Source organism: Gallus gallus, chromosome 6 (genome assembly GCF_016699485.2).
Source record: "Gallus gallus isolate bGalGal1 chromosome 6, bGalGal1.mat.broiler.GRCg7b, whole genome shotgun sequence".
Classification (NCBI taxonomy): domain Eukaryota; kingdom Metazoa; phylum Chordata; class Aves; order Galliformes; family Phasianidae; genus Gallus; species Gallus gallus.
The window spans coordinates 23,894,162-23,921,497 of NC_052537.1; the positions used below are offsets into that span (position 1 = coordinate 23,894,162).

The 27,336-nt window shown below is 42.0% G+C and overlaps 1 protein-coding gene across 3 annotated transcripts; it reads right to left on the minus strand.

Annotated features, from left to right (window-relative positions):
- Positions 1–228: 228 nt before the first annotated feature.
- On the minus strand, positions 229–27,261 carry SLF2 (SMC5-SMC6 complex localization factor 2). Of its 3 annotated transcripts, none has more exons than XM_015288749.4 (20): positions 27,034–27,261; positions 23,981–24,024; positions 23,369–23,493; positions 21,757–21,811; positions 19,239–20,341; positions 16,607–16,689; positions 15,887–16,000; positions 15,441–15,608; positions 13,606–13,705; positions 12,201–12,276; positions 10,757–10,898; positions 10,359–10,467; positions 9,841–10,017; positions 9,206–9,303; positions 8,411–8,498; positions 7,788–7,919; positions 7,285–7,362; positions 5,127–5,213; positions 3,704–3,772; positions 229–2,897 (listed from the first exon to the last, which is right to left on the minus strand). In XM_015288749.4, exons 1-20 carry the CDS (start codon positions 27,138–27,140, stop codon positions 2,862–2,864), a joined length of 2,991 nt encoding a protein of 996 aa, XP_015144235.2. In that variant the 5' UTR covers positions 27,141–27,261; the 3' UTR covers positions 229–2,861. The 3 variants fall into 3 exon arrangements, with proteins under 3 accessions (XP_015144235.2, XP_421726.6, XP_025007425.2); XM_421726.8 differs by having other exon boundaries at positions 22,787–23,493; XM_025151657.3 differs by lacking the exon at positions 23,981–24,024 and having other exon boundaries at positions 22,787–23,493.
- Positions 27,262–27,336: the final 75 nt, after the last annotated feature.

The following is a 27,336-nucleotide window of genomic DNA, read 5'->3' on the forward strand; positions in this document are numbered from 1 at the left end:
GGGTTTGTTCATCGCCTTTCCCAGGGCTATTCTCAGCTCGGCTTTGGGGACTTCAGAGAGCTCCTGCAGCAATGCAGCACGCACAGCCCACTGCCCTCCAGCACTTCCAAATCGCCCTTCCATTACCGTGCCTCACACTGTGTGCAAATGGCCTCTAAAAGTCAGAGAGAGGCTTATCAGGAGGAAAAAAAAACAACACAAAAAGAAAAAAGCAAAGCCACAAATGCATATTTTATAGTCCACTTTTAATTTTTTGTTTTTGTCTGTGATTACTGCGATAAAGTACACCTAACTGCCCATGGAACGAGATAACATGGTACTTAATACAACCAACGTAATATCAAAAGATAAACCTCAGTGCAAAAACGCTTATCTGAAGACAACCGAAGCAGTTAAGACATGTAGTGTGCAAACAGCCTTTTTCAATGCATGGAACTTCTGGCTGGGGGGCGGTGAGTGAGTGGGTGAGAGGAGATGGCAGCAGGTTTGCTGGGCCGTTCCCTGCAGTCCCGGAGCAGCACTCAGCTCAGCAGCCCTTTTAAGACGCTGCAGCAATGCTTTGGTTTCGCCTCTGCAGGGATAGCGATGAGCTCCAATTCAGCCAAGGTCCACATAGAGCAACTGGGGATTGGTACTCAGCTCCAGCCAGAAGGAAGGAAGTCCAGACAAGGAGGGAGGGGGAGAGAGGCAGAATGCCAGACTGTATACACACAGGCATCAAGCATGGAAACACAGAAGTGGCAGAGCTAAGAACGACTCCAAGACTTTCTCCATTTATAGTAAGCTCACGGCTGGGAACCCCGAGCACTGCAGGAAGACACAGACGGGACCTGCAGCCATTTTTTTGGTGCAGTGCTTGATGTGCTGACTTTGTGTAGAGACACTGATTAGAAAAGCCTGGTTTTATTTCCTCCTTGGCCTGGTGAATAGAAGTAAATATCAAAGTGGTTATTTTGTACAGAAAAAAAATCCCCAGCGCTTTCAAAAGGTGCTCCAAACTGCAATACAAGGAACAAGAAGACGCTGATCCAAACCTCACCCCTTCCTTCTCCAAAATATACAGGGCCACAAATTCAATTTTACATGGTAAGAAAATATATACATGTTAAAGTAAGCTGTTCTGTACTTTTAAAAACTGTATACAACGTCGGTGAGAAAAAGATAGAAACATTAATAAAATCACATACAATATATTCAACATAGGAAGCAGCTGCTACCAGAGGGAATGTGGTCACACAGGGAACGACGGGCAGAGCAGAGGATGACACTGGCACACCTGTATACCACTTCATTGCTGTCGTCAGCCTAAGACAGCCCTGTTGTCAAACAAAGACTCCCTTTGAGGTAGATTCAACCAATTCTGAAACAACACGCTGGAACACAGGGATTAAAAAGGGACTCTCTCTGCCCTCAGATAACGATGAACGTAACACTTATTGGGACAAAGAGAAGTTAATAATCCTGGGAAGGGGACAGAGACACCAAGTGGGGTTTTGCCAACAGAACGCCCCCCCTGGAGGCCGTGTCCCACCTCGAGCAGCTCCTTTACACACAACATGCAGACTACAGATTTAACTTCAACCTTATTTTACATTCCTGTCAAGCTGTAGTTTACTGTACAAGACAAAGTAGGTCAATCTACAAAAATTAAAAGGGAACAATACTATAAAATGCACACGTAGAAGTATTAAAAATCTGGATTTTCCATTTGATATTCTACTCACCACTCTAATTTCTGTTCACACACACCACAGACAAAACACAGTGTACCATTTAAGTTATGGCATTCACACGGAAAGCACACAGAGGGATTACATCTCTCTGATTACTGCAAACACAGCTCGTGGAGCTTTGAGCGCACGCTGTGCATGCAGTGAGACTTTGCACAAAGGAATTCAGACCCCATACAGCTCTCACAGTTACTCCCACATGCACGGGCCACCTCTCCTCTAATCTTCACTGACTCGATATTTTAGGAACAGTATTTTCTCCATGCAGAGAAAGTGCTTAAAGGTATTTGTTTCTCGTGTAATGAGATCTCAGTTACAATAGGATCTTATAGGATCACTTCCTGTGCAGTCACACTCACTGCATAAGTGATGTCTGAAGATGAGGGAGTTAAAGTGAATGCACCGCAGTAACAGCAAATGCTGTTTTGTTATTTGTAATAAGTTCTGCTCTGTTATTTGTTACGAGACAACGACAGAGCAAAGCAGCATCCACTTACACTGTATGGGCACAGCCTCTCTTCAGCTATCTCCACCCTCAAGTGAAGAAAACACCCCATCACCTGTGCACATCACTGCCATATTTTATTATTTAGAGACACTGGGCGGTCATACCAATGAATCTTGCTTTGCAGCTCAGCATGTGTGGGCAGCTCTGTTACTCAGATCAGTAGTGAAGCACTTTCTCACCTCCTTCCAACAGAGGAGGTCTAACACTGTTTCTAGACTCATATTTCATATCACAGAGCAGTTCTTTCCCACCTGTCCCAAAGCAATACTTATAGTTGTGAGCCAGCAAGAAAACCAACACACGCAGTTTCCAAAGACGTCACGATTAAGAATGGAAATAAGAAAACTTCCTTCAACTTTCAACATCATAAAATTCAATCCAGACAGAGCTACAAAGGCAGCTGCTGCTTCAGTTCACCCACTTTCAGAAGTACCACATTCGTAGTAAAAGCAATGCCAATCAGATTGGATCGCTGTGTTTTTGTATTTGCTTGAACCAAGCTCAGGTTCCAATTCAGGCAACCAGTAATTCCTGCGTTCTGACCGAGGTGAAGCTCCGTCCCTTCTATGCATTCCTTGGTTTCAGGTATTTTTTGTTGTTATCTCCCTGATCTAGGCAAGACCTCATGAATCTGGCTCCCAGAAGTCATGCAGCTTTCCCTGAAGAATAGAAACAAAATAGAAAACTCAAAACAAACCAACAAACACTGAAGTGAGGAGGAGAGCAGGCAACTGCTTAGCATAAGATCACCACAGCAGTTTGCAAGTCCCTACAATGTTAATTTGAAACACTTGCCAGCTTCCCCACATCAATCAAATATCTCTAAGAGGTGCATCTTTACCAGCTTCCATCATGCTAAGTAACTTCTGCAACCACCTCTGCCACCTAATTCACTTCCCTTCCTGTAACAGGAAACCTTAGATACTACAAGTGATGTCTTTTTCTGAATATTGCTTCAACTGATCAATATGCTTTAGAGACAAATGTTTAATTACACAGTTTTTAACTGAAAACAGTACTAAGCACATACATGTAATTTAAACTTCCTGTTAGAAATTCACTAGATGACAAAGCATTAAAAGGTTTTCCTAATAATTGCGTAGAATTAGACAGATTGGAGGGGGCTGTGCTCATCAAGAGCTGTTGAACAGATGTGCTTAGAGCACTGGACTGGAGTAGCATCCAAGTCAAACTGCCAGACAATAGCAGGAAGTGCCTCACTGCATTCCTGCCCCACTCAAAAGTCCCTTCTGAAGTATCTGCTAATGACTGTAATCAGAGACAGGCTCTGCAACTTGACTCAGTGTTAGCACTTCAGGGTGTTACATAAGCCATTTATGAGAACAGCACTGTGGAGGATAAAGGTGATACCTCTATTTTACCGAAAGCCAGCTAAGACAGAATTTTAAGAAAAGAATATGAGCAGACTCTGCAATATGAAAATAAAACTGTTTCATTACGTTACCTGAGTAAGCCGACTGTTCTGTATCAGATCTTGCCATCTGCCATATATCCTAGCAACTAAGTCTTTTACCTGCAAATTCAGATTGATTAGTTTAGCCATTTCTGTTAAAAAAAAGTCAAAAATTACAATCACCACCACCACCCCAAACAAAAACCCAATGCTCGAGGCTTTCTGGGAGGGAGCAGTTTGACAGCAGGCAGAGAGCATCGCCACCTCAACTCCAACTCACCCCCAACTCAGGTATCTACACAAACATGTGATTTCCCATAATAACTGTCTGGAATCACCACACAAGCCTCTGGCCTCCAAAAACCCATCTCAGCCACTGTTAAAAGTTCAGTTTGTGACACGGGTCTTGTTGTTTCTAACTAGAAAAAGTGCCTGCCAATGCAATCACAGAAGCCAAGGATGCAGCACTGCGATTCCAAAATGAATTCCTTATACAAAAAACTGTTTGGTTTTTTTTTTTCCCTCAGAGCCAATCACAAGCAGGTGTGAAATACAAGAGCTGAGATTTGCTCTGTGTTCAGTGTAAAACCCAGCACGGTGGTGTCTTCTGGTAGCTACTGCAGGACTACAGCAAAAAAACAGAAGTAACAAAGGGGAAAAGCAGAGCAAGGTTATCCTCTCCTAGTGCATGGATAACAGAAACAGAATAGACAGGGATCTGGGATTCAAAAATTCAAGGCAAGATTCATCAGCTTGTTGAAAGGATCCCAGCTCTAACCCATCAGGCTGAATAAAAAACTCACGGCCATCTTGAGAGTTATGAACACACACCTGCAAACGTCTGACAAAGCTGAAGGCAGCAATGCTTTTCAAAGCTGAGATCAGATTCAGCTTGCTATAGCAGCATGCAGAGCATGAAAGTCACAAAGTTAGGACTACCATTAGCAAGCTACGTGCTACAAAGCAAATGAAAGGCAATTAGCCAAGCTTGATGCTACACCACATACAGCGTTGGCATAAATACACATTTTAAACAACTAATTTAACTATGTCATTATTTTGAAAGTGAAGGACACACACAAGATAGTCAGGCTAGTTTCTTCTGCCCTCTGTATCCAGCTTTGCATATTGCCTCCACTCTTGAAAGTACAAGACTGGTTCCTGTGAGTTACCAGAGATTGCCATGGCAGAGAAAAGGAGCAACACTGTTGGTCTGAAAGTTGAGATGCCTTCCTAAGAGGAAAACAAGCTCACATCCAAGTGCTGTCAGCGTCCTGCTGTTAGCAAACAGTATTTTCAGTGCATTATAACAGATCTGCATTTATGTGTACAGACAGACAGCAAAACCAGGAAAAACAAATTCATGAGGAAGTCTCAGAACTTCCAGTGTTGAGATGATGGAACAACACTAATAAAGACCAAACGAAAGTAACAAGAGAAGACCAAATGCAAGTAACAAGAAAAGGTGTCTTACCTTTGTTCGATAGAACAGCCTTGCATCTTCCCTAATATCACATTTTATGTGCTTATCTAAGGTACCACAAAGCTTCAGCAAGTGTTGCTAAATAAAGATAAAAATGTACAGCTATTTAAATGTTCCACATTGAAACTAAAATATTTACTTCAAATATTTATTTCAATGTAAAAATAAAAAGCTTTAACCTGAAGTTTTCTCTAAACTAGGAAGTAAGGAAGGGGAAAAAAGAAAAAACAAGACTGTATGACCTATATCAACTGCTGATATGCAGCTGGCTTGAAAGTTCTACAAGCTTAAATAAGCAATTTTGAAGTCTCACGAGAACACAGCTACGCATCACAAACGTTGAAGTTCCTACTAGCTGGTTTGCAAGTCCCCTCTGTTCCCAAAGTAGCAAGAAAAATACCATTCAGGTCTTCCACTGATGGAAAAAGGTTCTGAAGTTACAACAGCTAAAAATAACCTCTTCAGTAACCATGATTCAGGTAATTTCCTTTTGCAGTCCACAGGAATTAGCTGAGTAGGTAAAACTTTTTTTTGCTTTTGTTTTTTAATTGAATTCAAAATCCCCATAAATCTTCAGGAAGGTGTTTATAAAGAACAAAGCTCAGGAGGTCACTGAAATATAAGTATTTTCTGTACCAAAGATGGTTTGGCTTCATATTACAGCATGTAATCATCTTTTTGCAATTGAGTAGGAAACTCCTCCTTCAGGAGGAGACAGGATGGGAAGATGACAAGGGCATGTTGCTCTCTATGACTAAAAGCAGCTGCCTGAGGATGGATAAAGACCCCACTGAGAGCTTATGGGTTAGAATTAAAGAGAGGACAGGTAAAGGTGACATTACATCAGTACCTGCTGCAGGCCACCTGACTGGGAAGAACAAGCAGATGAGGCCCTCTACAGACAGAAGAGCAGCTTCACATTCACGGGCTCTGGCCTTAAAAGGGGAATTCAACCACCTGGCTACTTGTCAGACAGAGCAGCAGGACATCAGGCAGCAGACTGAGGGAAGTGATCCTTTCCTCCCAGCATCTCAGCATGGTGCCCAGTCAACACAGACGTAGTGACACTGCAGAGAGTAGAGTGAAGGGCCACCAAGGCGATTGAGGGACTACAACACCTCTCCTTTGAGAAAAGGCTGAGGGAGTTGGGACTGTTCGGCCTAACGAGAAGGTTCGGGGAGATCTTATCGATGTCTAAAATTATCTGATGGGAGGCTGCAAAGAGGATTGAGCCAGTGGGGGTTTTTTTTGTTCTTTTAAAATAGAGGTTCCCGTGACGGGAGGCAATGAAGCACAAACTGAAACACAGGAGGTTTCACTGAACATGAGAAAACACTTCACTGCGAAGGTGGTTGAGTACTCAGACTGGTTGCAGGAAAGGTTAGGCAGCTTCACCCTTTGGAGATATTCAAAAGCTATCTGACCATGGTGTTAGGCAGCCTGTTCTAGGCAGCACTGCTTGAACAGGGTGGTTGGATCAGATGACCTCCAGAGGTCCCCAAACTATTCTACGACTCTAAAACGTAAGCAAACATAATGCTTTACCAGTATCTTCAAGAGATCATATGACATTTCTTAAGAGGCAGGAGTGGTTCAATGGGACAGAAGACTTACACGAAAACTGTGAAGCAAGCAACTCACAGCAAATGCTTGCAGAAATCTGAATCGAGACTACCAGAAGGCCAAACAGAAGGTCTCGGTTAACAGATACTCACACTTTGCAACACAGGGGAAATATTGCTACAGAGAGCAGAAAAGATACAGTCCTAGCCTTCACTTGCCACATGACTGCACCCCAACACAGCTGTTGTATGTTTCAGCATATTTTACTGGTTATTTTCAAAGTGGTTTTATTCTAGATTGAACAATTTCAGCTTTACTAAAGAAGTTCACATAGGTTCACTGAAGTTTTGAGAATCTGTACTAATCTCCATTTATTCTGTGAAAGGTAACATCTGCTGATCTGCAGCCTTATATTTTTACATAATTCCACTTACAAAAACGCAGAGGTTTCTTTCTCTGCATTTACTGCAGAGAAAAGCCCTTTCACATTTGCTTTGCCTCAGAGCAAAAGTTTCTCCCACAACAAGCCAAAAGTGTATGATAATGCCTTTTAAAATCTAAAGACCTGGTCACTGAAGTTACTTACCCTTTGATCAGAGTTTACAGTGTCAAAGAAGCTAGCTTCACTGACGAGATGGAGGAGGATGTAGATTAGATAGTATACCTGTAGAGAAATCAACAGAGCTGTAGCAGCCAAAACAATCTTAACATATAGCATTCTTGCTGCCCTAATAATTCAGTGTTATGACTTCACTGGCACCCTCCAACTCCTAAATAACTGAAAATAATACATTCATATATCATAACATTTTAAAACAGCATTATGCTGTTTTAAGTTACCTAGCTGGCCCACAAAGCTCTCTGGGCTTTCAGTTACTGAAAATTAAATTCACATTTGGCATTACTTTCCCCATCCAGATCAAAATACTTGCTAACACATTTCATAGTAGACTCAAATAACCAAACCAATTCTGAATTTTCAGCTGAATGGAAGTTTTTCTAAACTGGTTTACCATAAGAGATTTATTTTCAGAACTCTAGAAGCTGTAAAGAAGACAAATTGAAAAAGAAGTCCTGTTGGCTACATACCTCTGGTTCTAGTTCTGTATTAATGCGTTCTTCAGTGTGTTCTTCACTGACATTCTGTTGCTCTCCTTTTCTCATCTTCTCTAGCATATTAGAAGGCTTCATGTACACCAGATACTGATGCAGAAGAGACATCTATAGATACACGTGCATTTATAAATGGGATTGTTTTACTGGCAATGGAGAATGCGAAACAGAGCACCACTATCATATTATCTAAGACAAGAACATCTATGACAGGGACTTTTAATTAACATTGAAGCTTTTAAGCTTCGGCAATCCTTGACTATTCACAAACTAAAGTGTTTGTATGTTGTCTCACCAGCAGATCACTCCTATGAAAACAAAGTGACTCTACAAACATATGTAAGAAGAGGACTGAAAAGAAGTCTGTTCCTTTAGTGTTCAAAATGAACGTTCAGGCACATAAGTGATAGTGCACTTGAAGTGCAGAATATACTGGCTTCACGTGTGCAAACATACTTCCAATAGTAATCTAAACAAAAAGCAGTGATTGGTCATTCTTAGACAGGAAAATAGGCTTATGGTACTAAACAAAGTACGTTCAAGCACAGACAGCAATATAAATGTTTTCTAAACTCGGAAATTACACACACAGGCAGTACCTGCTTGTCACAGTCGTCAGGTATTCTCGTGTGCTTTTTGTTAAGAAGCTTTGCAATTATCACAAGGCTGAGTCGTCGTCTTACTTCCCTGAAAAACAAGTATGGGATTTGTTAAAATTCATTTCCCAGGTAACGTCTTACATTCACAGTTTCTACCAAGTACAGCAAAGCTAAGCATGGCTTTCCTAGATATAAACATGCACACAGCTGCTACATTACAGAATGCTACTAAACTAGAAAGGAGGCCAATAAGACATAAATACTCTTGCCTTATTGCAGCTTTTCATGCGCATAAGTAAATATTGCTGCATACCTGCCTCCAAGTCTGAAAGCAAGGGGCAAAGTCACTGTCATCTCTCAGATACACTATAATATTTCAAGCACACAGAACTCATAACAGATTGACTCAAAAATCAGATAAATCATCCAAAGAACATTTAATTTTTGGTCATTCAGACAAAAACTGTGATAGATGTTTGAATCTGAAGCTGTTAATCATTTTTCTACCATAAAGCACCAGGATGCCTGCAGTCCATGAAATGGAAAACAACCCTTTTTCACAGAAGAGGTGATGAAAAAACAATATTCAAACAAAAACTGCACATACAACAACTGAAACATACAAAAAAACCCAAATACTTGGTTCAGTGTTGGTTTTGCTGGTCTGGTGTTTTGGTTTTTTGCTTGTTTTGAAATATTACAAAAACCAACCCCAAACCACCACCTTTGTAACAGCTACTGCATTTATCAGGCTTTGGGTTTACACAGATAAATCAGCTGTTGTAGCATCATTACCGTCCACGCGTTATCCAGCTGGGCACCAGCTGAACCAGCCACAGCAGATTATGGTGCTGACTGGAGAGTCCACTCACCCCAAGGCAGAGCTCAGGCATCTTTAGAAGAACAATAAAAAAATACCCAAGTTACTGAATGGTGGATACAGCAAGTATTTGTTGTATTTGCAAAGTACACATCTGCTCCCAAGCAAAATACGCAGCAAGAGATGATGCACATGAAAATACTCCTGCACTGCACCTGTAGCTAAGCCTGCTAAATAGCATTTTGCAGTATACTAGCTGAGATCAGGTTGCTTTTGCTGACGTTTGATCAGTTTCCTGCAATCATTGGCTTAATTCTTTCAAACAGCCATCTTAAACATAATCAGTATTTACCCAAATCACTGCAAGCTCAGTACAACAGCCCCCATGCAGAAGAGTGCAGGCAGGTGACGTTACTGGGCAAACACCCTCCCAGTATGCCCAGCCACCTCCCAAATACCACAGAGCCTAACAGCTCTCAATGTGTTCGTGTTACATTTTCAAGCAGTACTTTTCTACTATGCCAAGGAAAAAAAAAAATTGAAACGAGCTTCTTGAAAATTAAATTGCACTTTCATAAACTTAATACTACAAAATGAATTCCAAAGTTACCTTTGTATCCCAGTCTTTAATACTCATCAGAAGTTTTGTGAGAAGGCACTGGAAATCTATTAAAGAAACGTGCTTTAGCTGTTTCTCCAAGCTTATTTTAAAAAGCAACAGAAGTAGCAGCAATATTTCTTCATCTGTATATCCATCTTGAACTACTGTTGTGCAGAAGTCTAAGAACTTAAAAAAAAGACAAAAATAACATTAAAATCTGAAATTAGATTCTACTAAAGTGTAACGAGAACTTAAGTTTTGCACCCTCATGTTAAAATTTCCTTCAAGCAACAACTTGTCACTGTAACACTTATGTATCCGTATCTTCTTATCTCCTAGTAATTGCCTGCATTCTATTTTTTTCCCCCCTCAAGCAGCTCCTGGAGGATCATGTGCTGAATGTGAAGCCAGATGCAGTGCTAGGGTTCTACCTACTCAAAGAACCATGCCCAAAGCTAAATTAAGGTACCAGGGTTTTTGCTTGCAAGAATAAAAAACCCTGTGCATACTAAGTGGGGTTTTCTCACCTTGATCACATTCATTAGATTGCTTTCTGGTAGGCTGGAGAAGGCTGGACTGGCAGAGTTGGTAAATCCTCCCAGCTGCTCTTTGCTCACTGTTCCTTGCATCTGACTTCTAATAAAAGAGACACTAATTTGAGCAGTCAGCAATTTAAATGCCCACAAAGCCTTATCTGCATCAAATTGAAGGAAAAAACCCTGCATGTTTTGAGCACCTTCAAATGACAACTGTCCTCAGCTACAGCACGCACACCTTAAACTAGTAACTCATTATTTACAGTTAGGCTACAACTCTTGTGAATCCCCCCTTAGGAAGCTGTAGGGCAACAAACAACACTGACTCTAAGCAAAAGACATCAAAGGGTCATAGCCTAAGCAACAGATATAAAAATGAAAACACTTACAAAATATCACGCTCATTAAAGTTGGGCTGAAGATGTTGCAATGGAAAGAGAGATCTAAGCCTAATACCCATATTGACCAGAACAGTTGTCACATCAGCTAGTGAAGGGATCCACGGTTTAGATTGCTCATCACTGATGGAGGCTACAAGTAAGAGATATGGGACATATTAGTTTCAGTCTAGTTGTTTGCATTAATTCCTTTCCAGAAGTTTAATCCATTCTACTAGCTCTGATCTCAGAAGAATGGCTGCTACTTGCAGAACCACAGCAGGGCTACAGTAGTCTAATGCAGTATTTTACACCTCTGTAAATAAACACCTCTGCAGAATCATTAAGGCTGAAAGACCAATAAGATCATAAGTCCAAGTATCAACCCATGCCTGTGACAGCTCTGACCATGTCACTCAGTGCAACATCCAGCTATTTCTTCAAGAAAAATATCACAAATATAAACAAACAACACTTGACACACTGTAGTTTCAGATCTTAACGTTCAACTCAGTTAAAAAAAGATGCATCTTTAGTTAAGCAATGGAACAGAATGTCTCAGAACACTCTGGAGACTCTACAGTAGGCAGTGTCGTAGTTTAACAAACTCGAGAGCAACTGTAGGTGACTTGATCCTGTTTCAAGGGAGATGGAGATCTGCTGAGACCTCTCCGAGTTCTCTGAACGCTCACTGATCAGTTTCAGTGACTCCTTCCAAAACAACCTGAGTGCCAACAAAGCAACAAATAAAGGAGGCTACAATCCCTCTCACATCAAACAAGTCCTGTTTCCAATGACATTGAGAATACATAGAACAATTTCAGTAGATTTGACCAAGTGCTTCAAGTGAACTTGATTACTATAATGATGTTAACTGGCAGATCTAAATGAAGTAGTGACTTTGATGGATCTAAATGAAGACATGGAGAACATACAAAGGAACTGGTACTCAAGGAGTTTTAAGAGTACAGATGAAGGAAGGGAGAACACACAGACAAGCAACAGCATAGGCTGAAGCAGACCCAACCAAAGTGTTTCTGTGCATATACACAGTTTTTTCTTTTGCCATTAATTTGGAAAGCAAACTATGCAGTGTTGGGTACTACGAGGTGAAAACCATCTTGCAGTCCCTAAACTACAAGAGCTTTTACATTAAAAGACAGGAAGGACTTTTGATCAAACTGAGCTCCTCCTCAGGTCAACTTCATTTGTGGAAGCATAGAAGCAAGTGTAAAAGGTTCTGTATCACATGCACGGCTTGGCAAATATACACCAGGATGACATCTTGTGGTAAACCTTGCACATCCTTACTGAAGACCAATTCAAGAACATGAGTTCAAGTTCTTCTGTTGCTTATGTCAGAAACACGGAACAGAACCAATGCTTTTTTCCTCTATTTAGCAGAAGGGAGATGATTTTGTTCAGTTGGTAAGTTCTCCATCCCTCAAATACTCACCATTGTTTAGTGTTATTTCTATCAACCTGTCTAAAATCTGGGTGGAAACACAATAGCTGGGATGAACAGACATCATCTGTGGAGGAAAAAGAGAGAGCTGTATGTCAAATACTGAGCTGCACAACATCAGTTTTCTTAAGTAAAATAAAAATGATGAAACAGCAAATAACTACCAAGCCCTCTTCAGCAACACAAACCACAGAGAATATTTTAATTATGAATCATTTCAAGCAGTGCACACATTCTGTGAACATGCTAAAAGTAGTTATTTGCAGTATCAGAATGTTACAACTCCAAGCTGAATCCATCTATTCATAAGAAGGTATTGAGGAGTAAGAGAATGGAGGTATCATATAACCTTTTGGAACCTATTTCTACCTGTGATCAAATTGAACTCTTTAAACAGAAGCGAGGGCAACTGAGAATTGACTGCAACCTTTACCCATCATGGGTAAGTTGAGCATATTCAATACAAAGCCAAGACAATGAATGCCTAACTACAAAAATACAATTGAGAAATACAGATCATGCTTCCTGGTGCCTTTCACCAGGCCAGCAAACCCCCCTCATTTTCCCCCCAGGTGCTGGATAGTTTTGTGCTTGGTGAGCAAACTGAGCTGCCTCACACTTCCACCTTATTTGAAGAAAGCCAGAGCTCACACAAGAAGTGCAAGGCAATCTTTTCCCAGCTGGGGAGAACGAGGTAAGAGGACAAAAACATTCTCCTTTTGCTAGAAGCAAAGTGAGTCAACTGACTATCTGCAATCCTACAGGCAGTCCAGTTTTATTTTTCATTTTAGGAATGGTTAGTGGTGAATAGTAATGGAAAGAAGATAGGACAGGGGCATTTTTGAGAGCAACAGAATGATGTAAGTTCCCAACACAGACATCTAAAAAGAAAACTGACACATTTCCTTTATGTCTCTAGACTTTTTGAGCCATAATGTGTGCCAACATTTTACAAACAACGCAGTACTTAGATTTACAAGGTGATACATGCACAAATTGCAGGGTGCACTTTTTTTGAGGGTGGAAGGAAACAAATTAACATTTGCTTCTGATTTGCCCCACACTTAACATCCTGAAACACCTCCTCATCCAGCACATGTTGTGCCATTTTCAGATGAAATGCCACGTACAAAGACAGGCAAGGTTAGGAAGTTTTGCAGTCAATCAGAAAGTGGGGGGAAAAAAAAGCTATTCCCAGTGTTTCCATTTCTAATGACAAAATATTTCAGACTGCAGAAAAAAAATCAGAACCAGAAAAAAAAAGTTGTTTTGGATTAAAAAATTGCTAACCTAATGCAACAGATTCACTGGTACCAATTATCTGTACTATGACCAGCCTTTAGGAAGAGCAGCCTATCCAGATAGAGTCTAACTGCAAGAACATTATGGTCCTTACCTGAAAAAGCCACTTTAGAATTGGAATGGGACACACACTACAACTGTAAGTACTCAGAAAACCATGAACAGCCAAAAAAATCTGCTGTGTTACATCAGAACTGTAAGGCAAAGAGTGGGGAAGAGAACAATCCATTAGTGACTGAAGCAGCAGTTTCACAAAGCTATTGAGAACTTCCCCACCCCTCAGATCATCAACAGTAGATGAAGATCTGAAGGGTCAAAACATATTATTATGCTTGTACCCACTATGAGATACTGTAGCAATTAAACTTTTTTCTTGACAAGATTTTTAAAGCACTAAGTAGAGAACAACCACCTTTTTCTCCAAAATGCCATACTACAGGATTTGGAAATATTTTTATTATTAGAGAATAATATCAACAAACACACTGATTTATACCACTGTACTGTGAATCATTATGCCTGTCTACACAGATGGGCTGCTGGACTCAGTAGGGTCAGCAAGATTATCTTTTTTCCTTCACTGTTCAATGAAATTTACAAATTCTTTTACAGGGAAAGAAAAAAAGAGTTTGAAGTTGAAATAATCTCAACCTATTATTTTTTTTTTTTAAAAAAGAATCTTCATTTTCAATCATCTGGAGGTAAAAATTAAGCTATTAAAAATCAAACGGTCTCATCTTGCCCTGTAAATTTTGCTGAAGTACACAAATAACTGTTGGGAGAACAGAAAATCTGTAAGATTTATCAGTAAACTATTTTAATCTTCTTTATAACGCAATGTATGCCCTAAGCAGCTGAACTAATGATACCCAATTAACAACAGCCAATTTCCACATGCCCCTCTTCAGTCTTCCCCATTCTCAGTAACTACTGGGACAGGTAGGTCTCCTGAGAAACCCAAGTCCTGACTTCTCTGTATACCATCTACCTATCTGACTGATGAGGTGGCTAGGAAGACACTTACTTGTCAACTGGAGAGCCAATATGTGCCAGCTGGGTGGCTTCAAAATGCCTAAGCAATTCAATCATCTTTGCAAGGGATGATTTGTTTAATTCTCATTCCTCCAGTCACTAGTTTACAAGATGCTTCTTGAAGCTTATAACCCTGTGATCTTTAAATCATATTAACAGATAGGCCTCAATCCAGAAACTAACACAAACACAATTTCCTCAGGAGGCAAACTGAAACTACTCTCCTCCTCATACCCAAAACAGTACAAACATACATACAGACCAAATCCTCTAGCACTGTATCAATGCTCTCAGTTTGATGGAGCTAGCTGGGAGTAAATCACCAACTGAAAGCAATGGAATTTAAAGAAGAATTTGTCCATCTACCTGCAGCCTGACAGCCTCATGAACACACCTCTTAGCAGTGTGGTAACAGCTGTAGTGTGTATTATTTACACTTTTAGCTCAATGACTGAATTTAACTGATGCCATAAACTGAATTCCTGCAATCTTAATGGTGAGAAATCTTAGGTCCCAGGCCCATTCAGTACATGACATTCTTTAAGCAGACATAATGCAATGTTAGTTGGCCACAGATCACTTCATCACTGAGGTCCTCTTTCTGCCTCGGGACAGTTAAGCTTTTGTAGTCCACCACAGTATAAATACTGAAGAGGCCAGAACACTCCCTCACACCTCATTTAAGATGTTTTCACAAGAATCACTGAAGAGGAAAGAAGGAAGGGTCAAGCAGCTATTCACTGCTCTATATAGCTAGCCTAGAAAGGACAATTTCAGGAAAAGAGTCAGTCTTGCTTACAGTTCATTTGTATGCCAAGATACTATTTTACCTTAAGAACTGCTAACACTTGTGAAAATCTTACAAGTAAACACAAAATGCAAAGAGGTTATTCTTACCTAACAAGAAGTTTTTCTATGGGACTTTGAGGGATGAAATGGAAATTCCTCAAGTCAAGGTCATGTTGATTGAAGATTTTCCCAGAGATTGATAAATCAAATACATCTTCTCCAGGATGGTAGTCAGGTATAGCATGAGCTACTACTGAAAATCTCTTTATAAATGCCCTGTAAAATCCAAAATTGCTTTTATGAATTTGAACAAGAGGCTATTTGCTGTCTGAGATGGTCATTTTCAGATGATGAACAATCAGCCTTATGTGAAAGTTGAGTTAGGTTAATACACAGCAATATACAAGAAAATCCACCCAGCCCTAAAAGAGGATAAAAAAAATGGTTCATGATAGACATATTAACAACAGCTGATAGAACAAGGGAGAGATTTGAGGAAAAGGCTAAGAAAAAAGTGAAGAACTAGATTTAATTGGTTTTGGAATAGGAAGAACCTGTGTTCTTCTGAGAGGTCTCCATTCTCCACAGCATTTTCATCTTCTCCATCTGAAGAATCAATTTCCTTTCTTTGTATGTCTTCTCGTAACCGCTTTTCTAGTTCATCCAACCTGAAATAACAGTAACAGCAAAACATATCACCATTTAGCATCAGTTATTGGAGTCACATTCTTTAAGAAAAAGCATTTATTAGCATATACACCTGCTGACCACCAGTGATTGCCATCAGTACATACACCACATTACACTTTTCCCCTGAAAGACCTCTTGCCAGAGCACTCATTAGTTCTATGCACTTAACTGCGTACCTGCTTGCAAACTGACAGTCTACACAGCTTTGGAAAACAAAACTGAGCTGCAAATGACTGGAAGAAACTCATGTAGTCAGCTCACATGAAGAGTTTTTATTTCATGCCCGGCCAGCAGCTGCTAGCTGGCTAGGTGACCTACAGCAAAGGCAGCAGTAAATTTAGTTCAGCTCTTGCGAGACAGACAGATATAGCACATATCACTCACTACTGCTTGCAGGGAGCCTGTCATTTAGCTTTTCATGTAAAGCCATGCTAGTAGGTCCTATCAGACCTATGGCAGTAGCGTCAGGAGGCAAAGCTTAACTTGCTGGCACTCAAATCCCATCACAGCTAGGGAGACATGGTAAGTCTAAGCACGTACAACTCCACATTTAATTTTTCAAAGCAGTTTTAAGAACAGCAAACCTTTTAGATTGTTCCTTCTCCTTCAAGAGATGTTCTAAGCTGTTCACATATGACACCTGGGTACCAACAGGAGGCTTAGAAAGCTGCAAAGGAAATAGTAAGACATTTTTAAAATACTGCAAACTACTCCCTGTTTCACTGTTAGTCACTGTAACGCTGTAATGGGATGATAACAGAAAGGTAGCAAAGTCTTCAGCTACAACAAATGAGAACAAGCCCAAATACAGCAGCCACGGATACAGAAATGAAGGAAAAGAGCTGCTTACCTTTGGAAAGCCTCAGGGAGGCAGGAATCTCCAGCAAGAGATGCCCCCACCTCCACTGCCAACCCTTAAATGAGGGCTGGGAAGGGGCGGATCCTGGCTCCACTCCTTCCTGTCACTCAGGTGCATTGTGTGCACCTGAGCTCCCCTGGGTTGGCCCTGCCTTCCCACCAGCTGCTCAATCACTGCTTCAGGCCGTGACTCAGCATTTCTGCTATAGTCATTATTAACCTCTTCCAATTTTAAATATACTTTATCCGAAGGTAAAATTTCAAAAGGAAACCCCGAAAAGCCAAACAATTAATAGCTGGGTTTCTCAGTTCCTTGACAACTTTCTGTAATGGTCAAATCTCTCAGTGATTAATTCAGACATGATCGTGCTTCACAGTGAATCTGAAGAGCAAAGCAAGCCTCTTTCTCTCCCTAAAGCCAACCTGCAGCTAAGCCTTCATGAACAGCATTCACATCAGAAGCCTTTTACTGCACAGCTTCACTGCAATCCAAAGAGACTGCAGGAATCCCCCATCCTATGCACAAGAAACTCCTAAAAATGATTCAGTACATCTGTATTACTTTCACCATTTCCTGAAGTGCAAAACATCACTCTGTTAAACCGTCTCCTAAGTCATTAGACAAGAGAAAGCTTCAGGTGAGAATCCTAACACAGAAACAAATCAGGAAACCAATCAACAGGCAGGGAAGAAAACAAAAAAAACCCTGAAAAAATAAAACCCAAAACACAACACCACCTCCACAAAGAACATCTTAACTGCTAGCAAGATTTGTTCTTCTGTAGCCAGCATTCAGTTCAGCTAGCTGCAGACAAAACACGTCTCAAATCTTTCATGGTCACAGCTCAGTGCTTTGGATAGGCAGTGCCCTTCTGACACCACCTTCCTAAGCAGGAAAGCCCTTACTAGAGATAAAAGCTTCTTCCCCCAAACTCACTCGCTGTAGGAGGAACACCAATAAGAGGATACCCTCTCACTGGGGATTTTCTGTTTCCCAAAGATTATAGAAATTTGTTAAGAACCTGCTAATAAAAAAAAATCAGTTAATACAGCATTAACTTTCATTAACATAACTGAATTCTGAGTCAAACGTAAGCAGCTGCATATCTTTGTGGGAAAACATGGGAATGCTGAAGTCCTCTTACCTTATTTCACAGCCATTTAACGTGACCAAAGTGAACAATGAGAAATCAAGAGCGTACTCCAACTTGCACATATGCTCCTTCTTACAAAAGAAGATAAAAATGCCAGTACATGCTGAAACCATGGTCATGGAAATTCTGGGACAGTTCTCAGTTGTTTCGTCTGTGCTGGTCATTAATCACACAGAAGGAGGATACACCAAACGATGCAGTGACACACACATGTTCCACAAATGCTTGATCTGGGCTGTATCTGTTTATCATTCCTGACCATTAATTACACAGCCACGTCCATTAAGACTGTGGAACATGTACGTAACCAACAAAGTCCATTCTATAATTTGCCTGCTTCATCAATTGCAAGGACAGATAAAACAATTACAGCTGCCCAACACTTGCTTATGGAAAAACGTTTTAAAAGAAACTCAGTCAGCAAACTAAACCATGTCAGAGATTTATAGATGGGAGATGAGTAGGACAAGAGTACAGCTATTCTGCCAACAAGCTTCTCTCCCTCTTCTGGCCTCCTCTGGGCCACAGCACAGAGAACAGAAAGTAGCCTTCACACTGTGCAGGTACTTCTCAGCAACAGCTGAAGAACTAATGACTTCCCAACAGCATTCCAGTCACAAACATGAAGCACATCACACTGAAATGCAGGCTGCTGTGCAGAAAGTTAACTCCAGCCTTGCCAGACACACTTGAATACAGCCATTCAAACCTGCGTTGCCTTTGTCAGGAATGCTACACCCAGTACAAGCGCAAGACTTTGCTAATTAAAACATTACAGTAGAGCTGCAAAACCACAATTTATTTGACACACTGTCATTGAATAGGATAACTTTCAAAAAACAAATCAATTCATTGCCATAATACCCTGTAAATCGTTAGTTAGATACTTCTCCATTCATCCCTTGCGAGCAGAATTCATTCCACTTTTTGAAATCCTAACATACTTCAATTTCCATGACATTCAACCTCAAGGAACATACCAGGCAGACCAATACTGGACACAGATTTCTGAACCATCTCAAGGGCAAGAAGCACCCTTACACTGACTGCATTCCACTGCACAGCACAGGACCCTCAAGGAAGCCAAGTCACCAGCTTTGCAGGAAAATAACTAAGTTTACACACATTAAGAACAAAGGAAGACTGTCATTGAAAAAAGGCACTGTAAAAAAGCACACAAGGCCTTTCTTTTTAATCTACTTACATGATCAGTCAGAGCCGCGGTGCCCTTGAAGAGATCATCAAAACTGTCTCCTTCCAGGGCTGCTGTCTGAGGTCTGCTACTTGAAGACAGGATTTCTTGCAGTGGTATGAATGTTTCATCGTCATCATCATCATCATCATCTAGAGTGCACTCCAAAGTCTCATCTTCACTATCAAAACTGCTTTTTGATTTGCCATTCATATTGCACATCTCTGTACAGGTCCTTCCAACTTTTAACTCTCCTGCGAGTTCTGAAGATATACAGTTGTTGTCCTCACACCCTTGTTTAAAAGGCAATGAACACTGAACCCTTTCATCGCTCTCTTCCAAGACCGTAAGCTTTTTAGAACCTTCCACTGGACAAGAATCAGAAACATCTTCTAAAGCCTTTTCTTCTGTTCTTGAAAAAGTATTGCTGGGTGGAATACTATCAGCTCTATTGCGCATACATCTTTTTGGTATTACCTGAGAGAAGACATCATTCTGGAGGTGAGATTTCACACCTTTTGTAAGTATGGTAGTTGTTTGTTTTACATGGTGTGGAGAAGGCAAGACAGCACTTCTCTCCTGAGAAGGAAGGGACTTGTCCAAGTAGAAGTGTGAGTTGGCCACCTGCAATTGATTCTCTTTGGTGTCTACAACAGAAACCTGGCTATTTTCATTTAAACGCTGTGCGGAATATGATGACAAACCCCCAGAAGAATAATTATTTTTCTCATTTTCATGGCTTGAGTTGAGGTATTCCTCTGAGTGAGGAGAATCACATCTGGGTAGAGCAGCAGCCTCCATGAGCTGCAGCGCATCCATGCATGGAGACTTTAGCACAACGTTTTTAACCAAAGTAGACCTCCTGTTTTTCCCAGTTGCAGAGGACCTTCTCAAAGCAGGGTCATTGGAAGGTGTTTCTTCACACTGATTAGGACTGTTTGCATACACACTCACTACAGTGCGTTTTCTCTTCCCAGAAGACCTCTGAGATCTACAGCCAACTAATGGAACAGACTGGCTTTTCCACACACTGGCAGCTTTCTCAGGGGACATTCTCAATGCATTTGGAGATGATATGTCATACTTTGAGTCCTGCTTTGGTTGGGATGCGTCATCTGTGAAAAACATTTAAGAAGAAATAAACCACTATTGCTGTTCAAGAAGTTGTCAAAGCCAAAACAGTCTACTCTTAAAAACAGAACAAAAAAAAATCCAAACAAAACAACAACTGACTTACAACACACATTTTTACATCAACTACGACTGAAATTTTTGGACCAGGAACAACAGCACATTCATTCTCCTTGAACACAGAAGACCACACTTCAGATTTACCTGGCCACTCATCTTAACTAACCTAGAAGTGAAATACTTTCATTTGAGAAGCAGCTCAGCACCTACAGCAGAACACCACTTCTATACACTGCCATCAGTCCTCAGCCGGATCAGCTCCTCGCAGCGCTGGCCAGCTCCCAGTGCTAGCATGGGTGGAAGGGATTCATGGCAGCACAGAGTCCAATAGGCTTGCACAGCCAAGGAACCACACCATGGCAATCCCTGGATTTTTAGCTTATTTTAAGAACAATCATCCCTTACTGGGCCAGTAACAACAGCGTGGTTGGTTGGCAATTATTAAATCCAGTGAGGTGGGCTATACAAGTAGAGCAAGACCTGATCCTTCCTAAGAATAATTTTGCCATTCTCAGTTAGCATTACATAGTAAAAAAAAAAAATGTAGAATTTGACATATCAAACCATGGGAACGTTACTGTATAAAAATAATGCTCTGAAGCAAAGTTACTTCACTGATCTTACACTTATTCCATCAATCCACTTCAGGGTTTATTCACATAAGCTTTACATACTGACTTCTTCCTACTGTACAACAAAATAAGATGGTTACAAGCAGCAAAAAGCAACAAGGATACCGACTAAACCTTACTGTTCTGTAAGAACAGTGGGGTTTTTTCAGCTTAAACAAATAAAAAGCAGCAGAACAACAAAATTTGTTAATCACCCCAGTGAATTCAGATTTTCCAAATGAACCTCTGAATACTATTATGGCCTTTAACACAAAAAGGTAATCACTAATAAACAATCCATTCTTCACTAAAATCCCAAATTACTTTTAAACCTCTTCAAGCTTGCCATGTATTAGAAATAGCCTGGACTACACAGCAGCAGTGATTTTTGGCAGGGACTGTAAGTAGATTTATTCTTTAGAGTAAACTCATATCATTTCAAAAACCACATCTTGAATCTGCTTCCCCTAATGAGTTAGGAACTATTTTTAACGACTGTTGCTATCATTGACATCCATAAAATTGCATGCAAATTGTCCTAATCACCTGAATCCCACTACCAACATAATCTTCTTTCTGAGGTAACTTTCACTTTGCACTCAACTATCATAATACATACCACAATCTAAAGAATCTATTTTAACTACATACATGCAATAGAAAAACAAAGTCAGTAAGCGATGAACCTGATTGCTTAATTAATTCCACGAGAGTAGTACTGCACCTACCTGAGTCAGTGTCCCTTGAACCAGAACGTGATATTTTTCTTGAATATCCATTTCCCTAAAAATAAAGAGGGAGAGGATAGAATATTAATTGCATGTGTTTTAAAAACAGAGTGTTGATGTCCTGAGCTGAGTATTGGGTCCAGAACACATTCAGTCTCACACACTCCCAGAAATACAATAATGTACTTCAAGATAAATTTAGAACACAGCAGCAACAGTCTCAAAGGGACTCTTCCTCCAAACTCTAATTTTTTTCTTTTTTTTTTTTTCCTTCATTTTTTAACTTTTCTTCAGATTGGCCTGCTTCTAAATCACTGCACTTGCAGTAATAATTAAAGCCATTAGCCACCTGTCTCTCTGGGCCACTTACTAATACAGGCCTTCCTTGACAATCCATGAGGAACTTCAACTACAAAACTACAGTAAGCACAGACAATCAGATACAGGATGAATGGCGCTAGGGAGAAAAAAGGAAAGACAAGCTTAATCTTCTTTGTGTTCACAACGGCACACAATGATTTTCCTTGTAAGTAAATACCTACCCTTTAAAGGGCTTTCGTGGTTGTTCAAAACAAGAATATAACTCAACTGTAATGAAATACCTCATACTTGATATGATTACTCCCAATTCTATCCAATCACTGTGGCTTAAATTCATAAATTTGAACTGATATTCACCACAGCTTCTAACTAGCAGAAATCTGCCAGGCTGTTCCCTATGTTACAACAGGAGAAAATACAACACCGTTTCCAGTAAGACATCTCTACAAAATAACCATTTAAATTCCATTGCATGTGCATGCTTGCAGCTACGTCAGCCTATTTATTCTCAAGCCAGAATTTCTCATTTACCAAGAAACAATTGTGAATCAGCTTACCCGGGAGCACAACCCAACGTTTACAGAGGAACAAAGAAGAAGCACTTTGTTGCTTGTGCAAAAGGCAGCACTCAGAATTTCCTCCTACATTAAAACAAGTCACATGCACAAAGGTCACTGGTTTCAATCCTTAACAACCCTTCTAAACACACCTGATGTGATACACTTGTTCTTGAAAATGGCTTTAAGTGATGTGCCTTAGATCGCTTCGTTTTGTGTGTCTTCTGCTTTCCTCCTCTGTGCAGAGTTCCCAGTGCTAACCTGAACTTGGAGTCAGGCGGAGTGCACGGCAACTTCAAGAGAAGCCCTGAGTTTTGACACAGAGGTGTGCTGTTTGCATTGCCATTATTTCTAGCACAGGCTTTCTGAGAATCAGCTTCTGCTAAAACCCATCTGTCCGAGTCTGAACTGGTCTCTTCTACATCCATACAATCAGTTTTCTGCTCCCAACTGTTTTCACAAGACAGCAGTGTTCTTGTTACATCCAGATACTTCTCACTTCTTCCCTGCTCAGGCTTGACACCTTTATCTTTTTCAGCCAAGATATTCCTGGGAGATGCTGTGGTAGCAAAGAGTTTCCGAATCACAACCCTTGGCCATGCTGAACCCGGTGCCTTGCATACTGCATTGTCCTCTAATATGTTTACATTGCCTTTTTTCTCAATTCCTCTCTGGAAGGCATCTAATATAGGACTCGTTTTTGGTGTCGGGTCTGGCATCTTTTTCCTTCTAACCTTCTTTGCAGGAGTCGTTTGCTTCTCAAAGCATTCAGCACGTAGAACAGGCAGTCCAATTCCTGCATCTTTTACGTTTCCTGTGTCTGAGGAGCACAACACACTTCTGTCTTTATGGCCAAGCTCTGAAAGAGCAAAGAGAAGATTAATCATTCACAACCAAAATACTGGGGGAGAGGGAAAGAGTCTTGGAAGAGTCTTGGAAGAGTCTTTTTAGATATTATTGCTTGGTATTTCACCTCTCTCCCACACAGCCCAAAATGAATTTACTCAATCACTTAGTATTTGTTAGTACCCCACAATCTGTTTCCTGTATCAAATCACAATTGCATGATTTTTGACGTGGCTGTCATTGCTATAACCACCTAGCTTAAGCGTGATAAAATAACTTCACTAATTACATTGCTACTAAAAGACGTTCATTTTGACAGGAAGTTAATTATTCAGTTATGTTTTTAAGAAAGAAAAGTACAAACGTGCTCATTTAGACGTATTTGGCAAGCTGAAGTCATTGTGCCACTGCTCCAGTTTGGAAAGAGCCCAGACTTATGCAGACCTACATAATTAAAACTCTTTGGTTTTATTTTGTTAGTGGAAGATATTTATATTTACCTTGTTTTAAAACTGGTTTGAAGAACTCTGTAATAGACTGGTTTCTGAAGAGAAAAGATAAGTATTATCATCTGTAAGAACAACACCTAAATGTCCACACAGTGAATAAAGCAAAAAGCTGAAATTTATTTTTTGCAGCGGTTTTGTGCTTTTTTTTGCTGTCAATGCCAGCAGCTCTTATTTCAACCTGAAGTTCAGCTTTCGGATCGATCAGAGAAAGCAAACCCTCACTCTACGCTAATGAAGCCAACCCGTCAGCTTCCTTTCAAACACTTGCTTCTGTCATCAGCCCTGTGAGTCTTAACCACCCTCCCAGCCTAAAGCCAAAGACACCTCACCAGTACCCAATGCAATGGTGTTAACAGCCACCCATTGCTGCTGGCAACTCTGACTGAAAATGCTGTGGTTTGTTTTAAGGTCAGAACCACACAGACTGCTTATTCTAACAACAAAATAATTGCCAATTCAACTCACTATCTCCCCCAAATGAGTTTTGCTGTTAGATTAATGAAGTGTGTTTGTTTGAGGAGAGCCAGAGCCAGCAAGCAGGAAGGTGGAGAGAACAGGGTCACTCCTGGCTCCAGCCCAGCTGCACTCATGGTGCCGTGACAGCTTCTCAGTGGGAACGGTCCCATCAGCAGCACAGCTTCCAGCAGGCATCTCCTGGCTTCCAACAGGGACAGCCACCTGCAGCCATCCTATTTTTACACATACAGCAAGATAAGCAATCACTCATTCACAGTTCTTGAGTGCAGAGCAGTATTTCAGCGTTCAGACCATACCTCACTCAGACAATCTGGTCGCTGTTAGAAATGTACACCCTCTCACGGGCAATTTCAGCTCAACAGAAGAATCAAAAGGCTGAAATTTCCATTTGCTTGCGGCTGTGGCTTTGCCTCCAGGCAGGGAGCACTCAGTACTCGCCTGGGGCCACTCCTGCAGCTCCAAGGCCACGCAGCGCTCACAGCTTCAGCACTGCCCAGCTTCCCAGAATGGCCCTGGCTCCTAACCAGGCAGCCATACTTAGTATCTACAATACCAACCACTTGGGCAGCCCAAATCTCATCACCAGTTACTGCAAAGATTCCTTCTCTGCACTTAAAGATAAACCAAAGCTAAAGACTTTTGCTCTCTTCCTCCTCTCCCCAGCCACATCCCTATCTCAGGGGCATCCTTTTGCTGCCCTTCCGTTGAATGCAAGTGCTTTGTAACACCACTGTGCTTGTACCATAATCATGCAGAGGTACTACCAATAAAAAAGGGATTGTTCGTTGGTTGGGGGTTTTTTTTGTTCTGTTTGGGATAGAAGCTGGACTTGGCTGCAGCGCGATGAGATGTGTTTCAGACTCGGCATAGAAACATACCAGAAACTTCAAATAAGAGAAAGGAGCTGTGAGAAGGAAGCAAGCTTACAGTACAGCACAAGGAAAAACATGAGAAAGCATCAGGCTTTCCATTCTGCTCTTCATGCATACAAAAATACACAACTTCCCAAGGGCACAGGGCTGTAACCGGCAGCTTTCCGTTACTGCTTTAATAGGAGGACAAAAACCAGCCCTGAGAGAAGAACTGACGAAGCAACATTAATCACTACTTACTGCTCTTCTACCTAACACAACTTTGCCTTGCAAAACCTTGAAAAGTACCATCTTGATGACAAAAAAAGAACAAAAAATACACAGAGTTGCACGTAAAACCTCACAATGTTCTTTCAGAGGACTGTCACGTAGCAGAATGTATTTTTTTTTTCTTAGATCAGAGTTGTTTATAAATATTTGCGAGCAGCCGAAACAAACCATGAGAGTACTTTCACTTTCATGGGCAGGCAACAGCAGAAGAGGAACTGAACTCCTAGCTCCACCCCTTCTTCCAGCCTTCAGGGTTACCAAAACAGAGGATCTGTGTCAACAAACAAAACAAGGTGCTGCTAACAGCATAGGACAGTTGCCACTTGCCTCAGACAGCTAGAAGCAAAACCTCTTTGATCTGGCAGCCTCTGAAGAACCTTATCAAGTCTTCAGCAGAATTAAGATTTTCAGCACATGGGCAGGTTCATCAGATCTGAAGACTTACTGTGCTATTAACAGAGCTTCTATCAGAGTACGTTTTACAACAGGCACAGACTGGAGGGCACTACCAACAACCAGTGAAGGTTTCTCTTTACAGTCCAACTGCTGAAGCCTGCAGACAGGCTTGACAGCAAGCAGTGAGAGGCACGGCGGGCACGCAGGCAGGTACAGGACTCACAGATTTTGAATGATGAGCTGAAAACACCAGCCAGCATCAGCTTCTTTTGTCACTGCCAGGCTGCCTGCCCACCACAGCACAGCTGAGATGGAAGGGACTGCTGGGGCTCACCTGGGCTGGTAGTTTTTAAGTTCTCTGAGGAGAATAACTCTTTTCTGTGCCTTTCTGTGCAACCTGAGCCAGCAGTCACCCACACGGCAGAAAGAACCACAGAACCACGTGTAACCCCAAGCTGGAAGGGCCACACGAGGATCACAGAACGCACTGGGTTGGAAGGGACCTTAAAGGCCACCCAGTTCCACCCCAATACGGGCCGGGTGCCCCCACCAGCCCAGCGCCCATCCAACGCAGCGCTGGCACCTCCAGCAATGCGGCGCCCACCGCCCTGGGCAGCAGCTCGGGTGCCTCTCTGCCCTCTGAGTCACGGATTTCCTCCCGACATCCAGCCTACACCTCGCTGTCAGCTCAGGGCCGTTCCCCCTTGCCCTGCCACCATCGCACGGCACCCAGCGCTGGTCCCCCTCCCGCTGCCAGCTCCCCTCCAGCACTGCATGCCGCAGCGAGGTGTCCGGCAGCCGCCTCCTCCCCGGCTGACCGAGCCCAGCTCCCTCACCCCGTCTCCATAGGAGAGGCGCATCTCCGCGCCTTCCTCCGGACCCGCCCCAACAGCTCGCGCCCTTCACGTGCTGAGCGCCCCCGGCCGGCACGCAGCGCTCCGGATAAGGACCATTGAGACCAACTCCCGGCTCCGCACAGGACCGGCCCCGCTCCCCGCCCCGGACGGAACCGCCGCCCTTCGCCCGTACCTGCAGTCCCGGGCCGCCCCCCTGCCCGCTGCCGGCCTAAAATGGCGCCCGGAGCGGGTAGCGGGCGGGCTCGGTGATGGCGAGCCCACGCCGAGCGGACGGGTCATGGCGCGCGGCGCCCGGCTGATCCTGCGAGGAGGGACGGAGGTGTGCGACCACCGCCCGACCCCGGCACCATAGCACGGCCGCGCCCCAGACCCTCGCCCTCGGGCGCCGCGGGCGTGAGGCGGCCGCGGTGTTAGGCTCGCTCGCTGATTGGCTGAGCGCCTGAAGGATTCACGCCTCGCATTGGTTCTTCATTTT